This window comes from Salvelinus alpinus, chromosome 6 (assembly GCF_045679555.1).
Source record: "Salvelinus alpinus chromosome 6, SLU_Salpinus.1, whole genome shotgun sequence".
Classification (NCBI taxonomy): domain Eukaryota; kingdom Metazoa; phylum Chordata; class Actinopteri; order Salmoniformes; family Salmonidae; genus Salvelinus; species Salvelinus alpinus.
Genome location: NC_092091.1, coordinates 33,098,187 through 33,113,512, shown reverse-complemented (window position 1 = coordinate 33,113,512; position 15,326 = coordinate 33,098,187). Strand labels below are relative to the sequence as shown.

The following is a 15,326-nucleotide window of genomic DNA, read 5'->3' as shown; positions in this document are numbered from 1 at the left end:
GATCCTACCTGACCTAAGACAGGGAATTTTTACTAGGATTAAATGTCAGGAATTGTGAAAAACTGAGTTTAAATGTATTTGGCTAAAGTGTATGTAAACTTCCGACTTCAACTGTATGTACTCGGACTTACAGCACAGCTCCCTCTCTCTGTTACTGTCGCTCTCCATCTTTCTCTCTCCTTCCCATGTAGTGTCTGTACCTATGTAGTTGTACTGGTTTTCCCTGATCAGTATTGACTGCATAGTCACTGTCCAGAGGAATCCTGCTCTGCCACCTGCATGCTAAAACTCTCATTACACTCGCTGCTATTACAACAAATATCATATAGAAGTTAGCCCATAGCTAGCAAGATGGACAAACACCAGATACCGCCTTGCACACAAATCCATTACAGCTATCTAAAAGCTTTATCAGATACATAGAATGTTTTCATATTAGTATATCAGAAGACATAGAAGTAAAGAAACGGACACTGTATTAGGATAACTGACCCAAAGTGGAAACGAAAAACAAAGAAGCTCCCTGAAAATGTTTGCACAAAGAAATGTCATCATCATGCGCCATGGTTGTGGAGATCAGGATCTACTTTGAATAACACACTGTGAAGGGACAGTGTGCTGAAACTAAATGGGAGCATTACAGTGTTAGACTAGATAACACAGAGAAGGCAGCTAAGGTAGTGGACTACATTTAGTATGGGATCACCTCACATATTGGTGTTATGACCGGTCACCCATAAGTCCTAGAGTCAGTGCTTTCACATTTAGGCAGGATGTCGTCAACAATGTCTCAACCAGCCTCGACAGTTGTCGCATGGCGCCAGTTGACTGGAAGTGTTAGCTACAAATGGAGTAAATTGCAGAATATCCAGAATGTTGTTTCTGCTCATGTTAATATATGGTCTCTTTCTCAAACATCTGGAGAGACTGGGCAGGCAGGACGGAGCTTTAGCCTGTTCAATGCCAGCCTACTCATTCAGAAGCATCTGTGCCCAACCTGAAGCGTCCATCATAGTCCAAAATGTGTACGTGTACGCACAGCAGTGTTCTAGAATATTGGACAGTTGGCTTTCATACTTTTAGAATTCTCAGGGCAGCACAAGCATTTTCTCCAACTGTCAACACATTCAAATGAATAGCCGTGTTGGCTGGGAATTGTTGGGAGGTGAGCGTTCGGGCTGTGCGTCCCCGCGGACGGTGTCTCAGAGCTGCATAGCTATGTCACAATGGGACACCGGACTATCGAGTCTCAGCGTCTGTGGACTATGATTTACGCTTTAGATTCAAAATGTTATTGGACTAAATATGAGCAGCAGACAGACAAGGGGAAGAGTCAAGACTGTCTGAATAAATACTGCCCCTAACATAACAATGTTGCATGCACTGAACTGATAAGTTAATTTCAACATCTCCCACACACGACATAGGATACAAAACTTTGCAGTATTGGATTCATCTATAATCTCACCATAATCAAACAAATACCTACACTAGTACAGCTCTCACACATTGGTTTGTCATGTAGACCAACTCACACAGACGTCAGGTAGAACTGAATGTAGGCTACTGTGTTACGAAACGGTCAGCTCGAATGCTCATCAACTGAAATATTCAACTGAAAACCCTATGCATCTGTTCTGAACGTAAAGTAAGCTTGTTGCTTTGTATCGTACAGTGCTAAGGAAATAACCCATCCCTTTCATAACATAGAGAGAAAAAAAACAGTTAACTTCCACTCACATCAGCGCAGCCATTCTGGAGTATAAGTAGTATATGGGTCAACTTGGACAAAATGTAATAATAATATATAAGGTAGAAATCAGATTAAAAATGTCAGAAATGACAAAGAAATTTATATTTTCCATGTACCACAGAAAAGTGCTGAAGTTGAGTGGTTGGAGTTTAGGCTCAGAACGTTCTAGAACTCAGCGTGATTCTACTGATGATCTGGAGTGGTACCTTTGGAATTCAAGTCTCAAAACAAACATCTCATAGAAAAATAAGTCATGGGAAGGTAACTTTGGACAAGATGAAATTGTGGCTCAGCTTTTAACAAGAGACCCAAGATCAATCACAGGAACGGTTTCAATTACACTAATAAATATAGGATATTCAAGCCGTTGAGTACAAAGAAAGCTAGAGCCCTATTCAATCCAAACTGCTTGCTGGGTTTACAAAACCCATAGGGTACTTGGTACTGTACTTGTGCTCTACAAGATCGGTGGACATAAAGTAATTATCTTGTTCAGGGTTTGACATCAGCACAGTGTGCAAAGTGGGACAGTGTGCAGCTTTGGCCAGTGAGGATCCATTTATCAAAAGTCAAGCCAGCTATGATAAACATATGACCCACCTGAATCTGTCAACAGTAGCATCCAGCAGTGTACATCCCCATAGCAGGACATGGAAGATTGGATTATACAAATCTTTCCTTTCGCAGACTGTTGCTACATACAGTAAAGCTACAGGACATACTAGGTTAACTCTGGCTCTAGAGGCTGCAGAAAGCAGAGTGGTGATCTGATGATTATACACATCATGACAGTGACTGACTGAGGCCTCGGGCCTGTGCTCTTCAGCAGACGGTGTGTGTGTGTGTGTGTGTGTGTGTGTGTGTGTGTGTGTGTTCACTGCACGGTCTGGTACAGATAGCCTCTCTTGTAAGCACTCCGGGGGTAGTAAGTGGCAACGACAAACTTCCCGTCAAAGGTCCGTCCCGTCAGCAGTCTCTGGGCCTCTTTGGAGTCGCCTGAGTTAGCGTATTCTACAAACACCTGGGGGAAACATGCATGCACACACAGATTAAGCCAAGAACAGATGTTAAAAATGCAGGTCTACAATATCTACAAATGTATAAACTACAAAAACTGTATGGAAGTATTAGAAAGACACACTGGTAATGGGGCTATTTGTGTGTGTTACCTGTCCTTTGCCTGGGTTCTCCTTGGGGATGAGCAAAGAGACCACAGAGCCATACTTCTGACACTCTTCCTTCATGTCCTCCAAGATGTCTGACAACACAACATCATCATGCTAGTTAGTCCCAATATCAATGTGATCAGTGTAGGAAATTAAAATTGAAAAAGAGAAATGGGGGGGGGGGGTATTTTGCCACTGTTGACAAATCTTTAGGGGTATTTTTGAAAAAAAGTATTTAATTTTTTTCACAATGTAACATCTTACCATTTGTTTTTAAAGGAATAGTCAATGACGCATGAAGTGGACAGCAGAATCATGCAGACTTCCTTAACAACTAAGAGCGCGAAGGGCATGGCTCAACTTCTCCTGTGTGAGGGCATTATCTTGCATTGCACTCATCTGCAATATATGCGGTTAATCTTGCTGCTCGTGGGAACGTCATACCGCTGAGTCTATATATATATTGTTTATTTCACTGGTGACTCGTGGCACTGCCTTGTGGTGCAGCACCACGCACCTTGCAATAGGGCTGCATGATTAATCGAAATTGCGATATTGACATGAGCAATATCCATATCGCAAGAGGCTACGATTTCTTTCTTTTGCACTCCGTTAATACAACAAAAACTAGACTACGGTACATCCTCCAATGAGATGTGCGCTAGACTCCATTAATTCACTCTCTACAGTTGAAGTCGGAAGTTCACATATACTTAGGTTGGAGTCATTAAAACTTGTTTTTTCAACCACTCCACAAATGTCTTGTTACCAAACTATATTTTTGGCAAGTCGGTTAGGACATCTACTTTGTGCATGACACGTAATTTTTCCAACAATTGTTAACAGACAGATTATTTCACTGCATCACAATTCCAGTGGGTCAGAAGTTCGCATACACTAAGTTGACTGTGCCTTTAAACAGCTTGGAAAATTCCAGAAAATTATGTAATGATTTAGAAGCTTCTGATAGGCTAATTGACATCATTTGAGTCAATTGGAGGTGTACCTGTAGATGTATTTCAAGGCCTACCTTCAAACTCAGTGCCTCAGTGCTTGACATCATGGGAAAATCAAAACAAATCAGCCAAGAACTCAGAAAAAAAATGTAGACCTCCACAATTCTGGTCCATCCTTGGGAGCAATTTCCAAATGTTCCACGTTCATCTGTACAAACAATAGTACGCAAGTATAAACACCATGGGACCAAGCAGCCGTCATACCCCTCAGGAAGGAGACGCATTCTGTCTCCTAGAGATGAATGTACTTGTGTGTGAAAAGTGCAAATCAATCCCAGAACAACAGCAAAGGGCCTTGTGAAGTTGCTGGAGGAAACAAGTACAAAAGTATCTATATCCACAGTAAAACGAGTCCTATATTTACATAACCTGAAAGGCTACTCAGCAAGGAAGAAGCCACTGCTCCAAAACCACCATAAAAAAGCCAGACTACGGTTTGCAACTGCACATGGGGACAAAGATCGTACTTTTTGGAGAAATGTCCTTTGGTCTGATGAAACAAAAATAGAACTGTTTGGCCATAATGACCATTGTTATGTTTGGAGGAAAAAGAGGGAGGCTTGCAAGCCGAAGAACACCATCCCAACCGTGAAGCATGGGGGTGGCAGCATCATGTTGTGGGGGTGCTTTGCTGCAGGAGCGACTGGTGCACATCACAAAATAGATGGCATCATGAGGGAGGAAAATTATGTTGATATATTGAAGCAACATCTCAAGACATCAGTCAGGAAGTTAAAGCTTGGTCGCAAATGGGTCTTCCAAATGGACAATGACTACAAGCATACTTCCAAAGTTGTGGCAAAATGGTTTAAGAACAACAAAGTCAAGGTATTGGAGTGGCCATCACAAAGCCCTGACCTCAATCCCATAGAAAATGTGTGGGCAGAACTGAAAAAGCGTTTGTGAGCAAGGAGGCCTACAAACCTGACTCAGTTACACCAGCTCTGTCAGGAGGAATGGGACAAAATTCACTCAACTTATTGTGGGAAGCTTGTGGAAGGCTACCCGAAACGTTTGACCCAAATTAAACAATTTAAAGGCAATGCTACCAAATACTATTTGAGTGTATGTCAATTTCTGACCCACTGGGAATATGATGAAAGAAATCAAATCTGAAATAAATAATTATCTTCTATTATTCTGACATTTCCCATTCTTAAAATAAAGTGGTGATCCTAACTGACCTAAGAGACAGGAATTGTGAAAAACTGAGTTTAAATGTATTTGGTTAAGGTGTATGTAAACTTCCGACTTCAACTGTACATGCACAGAGGATGCTGACCAATTACAAGCGGGCTCTCCCTCTCTCTGCATGGCATGCACATGCTGGCCAATCACAAGCATCCCCACATAGAGCTCACAGTTAGATGCTGGTGAGGAGCGAAAGGCTTTACTTACCAAAGACAGTATGAGGTTTAGGAACCTCTGTGTGTATCAGAAACATGAGTGCTGCTAGTGCTAATGAGAACGTTGATTTTGTGCAAAAGAAGGGCGCCTCTACAGTGTTATGGCAGTATTCAGGCTACAGGCAAACGGATGTCAACCAAATGCAAATGTTGTGCAAAAAGTGCCTCAGAGTTGTGGCGCCAACAAGAGCAACACAACACATTTATTAAATCATTTGCATAATAACCATCTCTACTTTATGACGATTGCATGTAAAAAATGAAAATATATACATATATATATTTTTTTTAAGTGCCCGACAGCACCAAAGCCCCTCAGCCACAAACGTTAAACAGGCATTGATTGCCGATGCGTTTTCTGGTGTAACGCTCTACGAAAAAAAATCCCGCACAGACACAGAAATCACTGAGGCTGTCACATAGCCAAAGCCATGGTTCCTGTCACTGAGCAGCTTGTGGCTGCACTTCCCTTTGTAGTCCATAATAGTTTGCAAGCCCTGCCACATCCGACGAGCGTCAGAGCCGGTGTATTAGGATTCAATCTTAGTCCTGTGTTGACGCTTTGTCTGTTTCCTTTGGTTTTGTATTCAGTTAGCACAGTATGTATTCATTCATATGATCTCATTTTAGAATGAATGTTCTCTACCCTGACACTTGTTTTAACCATGTCTGATGGAATTACCAAGTTTTCACCCAAGTGTTTGAAAATCACAATTCATAAGTCTCAATATCTGCCCACCCCCCCAAAAAAACGCAATTAGGTATTTTGTCCAAATCATGCAGCCCTAACTTGCAATATAAATATCATCGCAAAAAGTTTTGGCCTTTGTCACTAATTTTGGGGGGAATATTTTGGAAATCTAGGGACAATATTCCCTAAAGCTCTAGTGTACTTCCGTCGTTGATAGTGATAATGAGCAACTGTAGGAGCAATTTAGTGTCCGAGGAGAAAGTTGGTTAAAAAAAAACGCTGTACCCTACCTTCATACTCCTCCTCATTGTGCAGGTGGCCGTCATCGATCAGGTTGAGCAGGCGCAGAACAGGAGAGGGAAGCAGAACCAAGTCTTCTATGTGAGGAGCTGTCTCACACACAATATTCTCTCAGTCAATAGGTTTGAGGCTTTTTCCAGGATTTATACAGCTCCACCAACCCCATTCTAACTTCATGATTATAATCTTTGTTGATTTCAATGAAAATTCAATATGCAAATGTCATAAAGAGGTAGATGTTTACAAGCAGAGGGAAAGAGGGGTTTGGGGGGGGAGGGTGAGAGGGTGAGAGTGGAGAGAGAGCTGGTAAGATTATGCTGTATTACAAGCTATCAAGCTATCTGAGAGGAAGGTAGGTGCCCATATCGACTGTGAATTACCAAAAGGAATGCTGAAGAAGGGGCAAAGCAGGGCCTTCTCGGCTGTGCCTCTGTGCTTGGGGTTGTTGTGAAGCATACTGCGGGAGCATACAAATGTCAACGTTAGGTACCCCTCTCGCAGGATAATCATCATATTCATTTCAATAACTTTCCAATGTTGAAAATGACAACTTATATTTAAGGGAGTGCATAGTCAATTTGGTACAATGGATAAAATGTCTGCATTTACCTAAAAACAAAACAAAAACAAAATGCATGTGGTCCTGAATGAATGTTGTTACCTTTTGATAAGGTCTCGGAGGTGATAGACAGGGATGGCAGGAACCACCACACTGTTACTGGCAAAGATATGGTCGACTATTGCTGCACTGTTGTCCTGCAGGAGCAAAGAACAATAGGCTGCAGAACAGCAGTTTGGACAACACACCCATGTCTATCTGATACATGTGTATTATCTATCGATCTATCTTTCTGAAGAACTTATCAATCTATTAGCTACAGGTGGAACAGAGTCCACCGCATTCCTAGGAAAACAAGTACCCATGTCTCTATTACAGTCCACTGTATGTCTGGTTATGTAATCACAGCGGGTGGCGGTATAAGACCTTGAAACAGGTTAACATTCACAAGGCCGTGGGACCAAATGGATTACCAGGACTCAACACCCTAGTGCCCTCTAAGATCATGCGTGCTTAGTCCCCTCCTGTACTCCCTATTAACCCACACCCCCATCCACATCGACGGGGCTGTAGTGGAGCGGGTCGAAAGCTTCAAGTCCCTCTGTCCACATCACTAAGTAGTTAACATATACCACGCACACCAACACAATCGTGAAGAAGGCATGACAATGCCTCTTTCCCCTCAGGAGGCTGATAAGATTTGGCATGGACCCTCAGATCCTCAATAGGTTCTACAGCTGCTCCATTGAGAGCATCTTGACTGGCTGCATCACCACTTGGTATGGCAACTGCTTAGCATCTGACCGCAAGGCGCTACAGAGGGTAGTGCGTACATTACTGGGTTCGAGCTCCCTGCCATCCAGGACCTCTATACCAGGCGGTGTCAGAGGAAGGCCCTAAAAAGTGTCCAAGATTCCAGCCACCATAGACTGTTCTCTCTGCTACCGCACGGCGAGTGATACCGATGCACCAAGTTTGGAGCCAACAGGACTCTGAACAGCTTCTACCCTGAAGCCATAAGACTGCTAAATAGCTAAACCAAATAGCTATCTGCATTGATGCTTTTTGCACTAACTCTTTTGACTTATCACATACGCTGCTGCTACTGTTAATCATCTATCCTGTTGCCTAGTCACTTTACCCCTAAATATATGTACATATCTACCTCAATTACCACATCGACCCACATCGACTCAGTACTGGTACCCCGTGTAAATAGCCAAGTTACCATTACTCATTGTGTATTTATTCCTCATGTCCATCTTATTTTTTTTTAATTGTTGGGAAGGGCCTGTTGATTTGATTATATGACAATAATGTGGTAAAAGAAAAACAGTAATTTAAGCAGGTGTGTTAGTACCGTGGTGGAACAAAAGCCTGCACACTCAATATAATAGCAAGGCCCAGAGTTGGAGGGCCATGCTGTGGACATACCTTCCACTCGGGTGATCTGACGGTGTCTTTGAGTTTGATGCCTGAGTACATCTCCAACAGGACGATTGCCAAGCTCCAGAGGTCCACAGCGGCCGAGCAGCCAGAGTCCCCCTCCCCCTCCATCCCCGCCTGGGCCAGGGAGTATTGATGCTCAGCCTCTGGGGCACGGTACCCATCTGTCTGGATGTATTTCACATCCTGAACACACAGAAAATAGAGTCAAAATGTTTTACACAGAGAATATTGTATATTTTGTCCATTCTAGCACGACTACCATCTAGTCAGGGACTACAGCTTACTCCAACATCTGTCCTCCACCAGTTAATTTATTTTAACCTTTTTTTTGTCATTTTGCAGACGCTCTTATCCAGAGCGACTTACAGGAGCAATTAGGGTTACGTGCCTTGCTCAAGGGCACAACAGATTTTACACCTAGTCGGCTCAGGGATTTAAACCAGCAACCTTTTGGCTACTGGCCCAATGTTCTTCACCTCTAAGCTACCTGCCCCCATACCAGAGGTGTACTCATAAGTCCAAAACGTTCCCAGTGAATTCATCCCTGGTTCCCCTCACCAGAGGCCTACAGTCAGAGCCAAACCCCTATCCTTCAGTTCAAATCACCTGGTTGCCCTCTTTGAAGCTGAGGCCAAAGTCGATGAGTTTGAAGCACTCATCGTCCGCGCTCCAGAGCACATTGCGGGGCTTGAGGTCGGCATGGACGTAGCCCTCTCTGTGGAGGAAGGCAAGGGCCTCCAGGACATCCCTGGCACAGTGCTGCACCAGCCACATGGAGTGGCCCTGCTTCTGGGAACCACCACACTGGGGGCTGCAGGCTCGGCTTTGGGTACTGGCCCTCACAAGCAGCTCAGACACACTGACGTCCAGCAGCTCAAGTAGCAGGCAGTGCGTGGCCACACCCACCTGGCTGCGGTTGGTGAACACCCCGTACAGCGTTACTGTGGAGACAGACAGGAGGGGTTAGGGTTACAGTCAGCACAGATTTGATTGGGGAGTAAAGAAGGTTACTAGGGGCTCTGTTGGAATACTCAAAATGCATCCTATCATCCCTTCCTATTGTAATCACTGTTGGGATCCGTAAAGCAAAGTTATCAAAAGGTTATAAAACAAGCTTGTTATGAAAACATGGTGTATTATATGAATGTTCACGTATTATAAATGCAAAGTAAGTCTATATGGTGATATTGAGGAGGTATAATTGATGTCATAATCAAAACCATATCCATTTATAGCCCAGTCCTTCAAAAATGTGGTGATGATCAATAAATATAGACAACAGAATTGTTTTATATAGGGGGCAAAGTACTCTCCAATATCTTATCTTCCTTTGAATTGTTTTATAGCAAATAAAGAGCATGGACCTTACACAAATGAGACGGAAAGGGTTGGGTTATTAGCAATGTTCCCTCAAATTTCTTCCAGCACTGAGCAAATTTCAGGTCTGCTGAGCGCAAACTTGAACGTTGTGAAAATTCTGAGCAACTTCCAGCGCAAGCTTACTGTGAATGTAGGCCTACCAGAGTGGTCTACCATTAAAAACAATGGAGAAAATGCATCACATAACATTTTAACGTGGCAATAGCTCTATCATTTAGCTTACAGTAGCAGCTAATGTGTGGGGTCCAATGTAGGCCTACATTTCATTAGACCTTTGTGGGGGGGGGGGGGGGGGGTGCAGAGCTTGACATTAACCTGTTTTTACACTGGTCCTTCAGACAAGGTGACTGAAAATGTTGTTTTATGCAAGAAACTACTTTACAAAATAAATTGCATTATTATTGCCATACCATTATTACAGAAAATCAGACAAATTATGCTACCCTCTTCCTATTGGCTACTTAGCTTATTCAAGAATGTGTCAAAATACAACACTGCCCCTTTAAGACACAAACGAAAAGCTCTTTACCTGACTGCTTTTCAAAGATGTCTAGAAATGCAGACATTTTGTGCTCTTGTAGGAAGCAATCACTCCCCTATTGCTGACTACAAAGTATTTATAACTGAGCTAATAACTCACTAACTAGCAAAGGATATGAACAAAATGTACACACATGGCTACATGCAGCTCTCGCTTTGATCTCAAAACAAGCGCATCTACTCACGTCACAGCTGCAAACACAGTCCAGTTCAAAGTAAATGGCACAGATCCATATATAAAAATGGTCTATTTGCAAATAGGCCTACTGCAGTTCTGATTGGTTATACCGCACCGGTTTCGTAGAGTACGAATGAGTCCTGCACAACAAAATAATCCTAATATTGCATTATTTCGAACCCAATTCCACAGTAAAGGGAAACTTTGATAGTGTTAACTAACAGGGAAATTTCTAGAAAGTTGAATGAAGTTTCAATCTCGTGCTTCTCTCGGTGGGCTGATATTACTTATGCACCCTGCACAGCAGTCCCAGGGAGAGGCGTGAGCGCACGCAACTTAAGAGAGAACATTGGTTATTATGCTTGAGTACAAATCAGGGTCATCATGAGCTTGTTTGACGTGACTGAGATGGGCTTTATGATATGCCAATCAAGAATTTAAAAACCAGTATTGCCAGGAAAAAGTATGATTACATGCACACAATAATATGATTAAGGTGAAGTCAGATTAATATAATAGATTGCTTAAAACCTTTACCTGCTTTGCAAGAAGAACAATTTCTCTAGCCCAAGATATACTCTTAAAAGAGCCTACCATTACTGTTTTAGGTCCAAGGAACTTATTTGTTAATTTTCAGATGTAGACAGGCTCTGGCAACCAACAACTCCATCCCAAACTTGAATCGACTCAATTGCAATACGGTTCCAGAAACATAAAGCCCTTCACTTTCATATCACATCATATACACTTACTGTACCGGCTTAATTAACAGGTACTTAACGACAACACGTCTCTGGCGGTTTTCTTCCATTACACACAGGGGTTCGGAAAATGCTAAATAGCGCAGGTGGTCCCACTGTCTTCGGTGGATCTTCCGTAAACAAGCAGTGTAACATCAAATCAAATTGTATTGGTCACATACACATGGTTAGCAGATGTTATTGTGAGTGCAGCGAAAAGCTTGTGCTTCTAGTTCCGACAGTGCAGCAATATCTAACAAGTAATATCTAACAATTCCACAACAAAATACCTAATACACAAATTTAAGTGAGGAATGGAACAATAATATATAAATATATGGATAAGCAATGTCAGAGCGGCATATGCTAAGATGCAATAGATATATATATATACTGTATTCTATACTATGAGATGAGTAACGCAATATATGAAAACATAAAAGTGGCATTATTAAAGTGACTAGAGTTCCATTTATTAAAGTGGCAACTGATTACAAGTCTGTATGTAGGCAGCAGCCTCACTGTGCTATTGATGACTGTTTAACAGTCTGATGGCCTTGAGATAGAGACTGTTTTTCAGTCTCTGTCTCAGCTTTGATGCACCTGTACTGACCTCGCCATCTGGACGGTAGCGGGGTGAACAGGCAGTGGCTCGGGTGGTTGTTGTTCTTGATTATCTTTTTTGACCTTCCTGTGACATCGGGTGGTGTAGGTGTCCTGGAGGGCAGGTAGTTTGTCCCCGGTGATGCGTTGGGCAGACCGCACCACCCTCTGGAGAGCACTGCGGTTGTGGGCGGTGCAGTTGACGTACCAGGCGGTGACACAGCCTGACAGGATGCTCTCGATTGTGCATGTGTAAAAGGTGACAAGCCAAATTTCTTCAGCCTCCTGAGACTGTTGCGCCTTCTTCACCACAATGTCTGTGTGGGTGGACCATTTCAGTTTGTCAGTGGTATGTACGCAGAGGAACTTAAAACTTTCCACCTTCGCCACTGCGGTCCCGTCGATGTGGATAGGGGGTGCTCCCTCTGCGGTTTCCTGAAGTCCACAATCATCTCCTTTGTTTTGTTGACATTGAGTGAGAGGTTATTTTCCTGACACCATACAACGAGAGCCCTCACCTCCTGCCTGTAGGCTGTCTCGTCATTGTTGGTAATGAAACCCACTACTGTTGTGTCGTCTGCAAACTTGATGATTGAGTTGGAGGTGTGCATGGGCAAGCAGTCATCATGGGTGAACAGGGAATACAGGAGGGGGCTGAGCACACACCCTTGTGGGGCCCCAGTGTTGAGATCGGCCAAGTGGAGGTGTTGTTTCCTACCTTCACCACCTAGGGGGGGTGGCCCGTCTTGAAGTCCAGGACCCAATTGCACAGGGCGGGGTTGAGACCCAGGGCCTCAAGCTTAATGATGAGCTTGGAGGGTGCTATGGTGTTCAATGCTGAGCTATAGTCAATGAACAGCATTCTTACATAGGTATTCCTCTTGTCCAGATGGGATAGGGCAGTGTGCAGTGTGATGGCGATTGCATTGTCTGTGGACCTATTGGGGCGGTAAGCAAATTGAAGTGGGTCTAGGGTGAGATTGAGTATGACTGTAAACACACCAGCCAGCTGGTCTGTGCATGCTCTAAGGACCTGGCTAGGGATGCAGTCTGGGCCGGCAGCCTTGCGAGGGTTAACACGTTTAAATGTCTTACTCACGTCGGCCACGGAGAAGGAGAGCCCACAGTCCTTGGTAGCGGGCCGCGACTGTGGCACTGTATTATCCTCAAAGCGGGCAAAGAAGGTGTTTAGTTGGTCTGGAATCAAGACGTCTGGTTTTCCTTTTGTAGTCCGTGATTGTCTGTAGACCCTGCCACATACGTCTCGTGTGTGAGCCGTTGAATTGCGACTCCACTGTCTCTATAGACATTTTGCTTGTTTGATTGCCTTGCGGAGTGAATGACTACTCTGTTTGTATTCCTCCATATTCCCAGTCGCCTTGCCATGGTTAAATGCGGTGGTACGCGCTTTCAGTTTTGCGCGAATGCTGCCATCTATCAACGGTTTCTGGTTAGGGTAGGTTTTAAAAGTCACAGTGTGTACAACATCTCCTATGCACTTCCTTATAAACTCACTCACAGAATCAGCGTATACGTTGATATTATTCTCTGAGGCTACCTGGAACATATCCCAGTCCAAGGAATCAAAACAATCTTGAAGCCTGGATTACGATTGGTCAGACTAGCGTTGAATAGTCCTTAGCACGGGTACCTCCTGCTTGATTTTCTGCCTATAGGAAGGGAGGAGGAAAATGGGGTTGTGGTCAGATTTGCCGAAAGGAGGGCGAGGGAGGGCCTGGTAGGCATCGCAGAAGTTAGAGTAACAATGTTCCAGTGTTTTTCCAGCGCCAGTGCTACAGTCGATATGCTGATAGAATTTAGGTTTGCTTTGTTAAAACAAATTTGCTTTGTTAAAATCCCCAGCTACAGTAAATGCAGCCTCAGGATATATGGTTTCCAGGTTGAATACAGTTACAGTAGAAGTCAGTTAAAGAGGGACATCCGAGCACTTTTGGCATACTAAATATATCCATACTATGACCAATAAGCATAGTACATACTCAACTTACATCACAATAGTACAGTTAGTATGAGTATTTGAACATAGCTCAGGTGTTTTAAATCAGCATATGCTTCCTAAGATTTTGACCTTAAGCCAATTAAGATAAGCAGAGTAAGGTGTTTACATGACTATTGCCATAATACGTTTAATATCAAATGATTAGTGTGCATGTAAACATACTCACGACTTACTATGACAGATCAGAGACAAGACTGATATGTGTGACTTGGTTGTAATGAAAGATTTGCAATCAGCTGGACAAGAACACAGACCCAAAGTATCCGAGGTTAAATGAGCCTAGACCCTTGGCAATAAGACTCATCATTTGATTCTCACATAGCCTAGTCATGGGAGGCACACTAGAAAACGAGCACTAATTCCAGAGATTGTGCACAGTACAACCATATTGCAACTCAATAAACATTTCTTACCGATGTTTTTGTGTCCTTGGATGTCTTCCAGCACGGACCTCTCCTTTTGGTACCCGTAATCTCCGCTCTGAGTGTCAGCCTGGAACTCCTTAACCGCGGCCGTACTCGCCCTCCCCGAGCTCACACGGTATACTGAGGCCGAGACGCCTTGCCCGAGCCGGGCCTGGACGTTCCAAAACTCTCCAAATATTTCAAACAACACCGGCTTCATTGCCTGATCAACGTTTCCAGGAGATCCTGCCATCAACACTGAGCTATCTGGATGTGGTACCTTCCCACTTGGATCTGAACTGCAGTGAGCCATTGAAATTAGTGTAAATCAAGCTAGTTAGACAGCTGTACGCAGCTGCGAGAACATAGCAATCAACCTGCGAGACACCCCGATAAAAATAACAAACGCATCTACGTTACACAAGCCAGCACTGCAACGTGTCTACTCTCCATTTCTCGATCGTGGAACTTAATAAATCAGTTGCGGGCTTCAAGTGTAGCAGCCAATAGCAATACTTATGTTCCTAGCTATGTTGACATGTTAGCCACTTCCCATTTGCTAGCTAACGTTAGGCTAATTCTGCTGAATGTGAAAAGTTGGCTACCTTCGCTGGCTAGATAGCCAAGTTAGTTAACTCCGACTCAAACATCACCTTAAACAACATGCATGCAGAAGTAAACCAAATAAACGACCTAATTGCACGCACTGAGTCCAAACACTTTTGTTAAGCCAAGTAGTTTGCATTTCGAAAAGTTTCTTCTTGATTTTGAGGAGAAAGACTTCTGTCATTGTTTAGCCGGCCATGTTCCCGGAAGCAGCAGTCGTAAATTCCCTTTTTTTTTTGTAAATTCAAACGTCACGTTTCTCAATTTCTACATCCTCTCGTACCTGATTGGATAGGTAGTTGTCATTTCCCTTACAGATCTAGGAACAGTCTACAGTTCAATAACGACATAGAAATATAAGAAGGGTAAACAAATACACTGACGGTAAATCAGTTCTTATTGGATGGTCTCATAAGTATTTTACTATCATAGTTGTCTGAGATGGTTAACGCGACTTAATGATTAACTTGATCTTACACATTATTTATTCAATACTGTAAGGGTAAATGTAAAAT

General features: G+C 43.2%; 1 protein-coding gene across 1 annotated transcript; it reads right to left on the bottom strand.

Annotated features, from left to right (window-relative positions):
- Positions 1-389: 389 nt before the first annotated feature.
- On the bottom strand, positions 390-15,042 carry LOC139578606 (serine/threonine-protein kinase Kist-like). The gene is made up of 8 exons (XM_071406448.1): positions 14,215-15,042; positions 8,947-9,281; positions 8,326-8,523; positions 6,994-7,088; positions 6,713-6,789; positions 6,323-6,421; positions 2,923-3,011; positions 390-2,774 (listed from the first exon to the last, which is right to left on the bottom strand). The coding sequence occupies exons 1-8, from the start codon at positions 14,516-14,518 to the stop codon at positions 2,628-2,630; spliced, it is 1,344 nt and encodes a 447-aa protein (XP_071262549.1). The 5' UTR covers positions 14,519-15,042; the 3' UTR covers positions 390-2,627.
- Between the last annotated feature and the right edge of the window lie 284 nt (positions 15,043-15,326).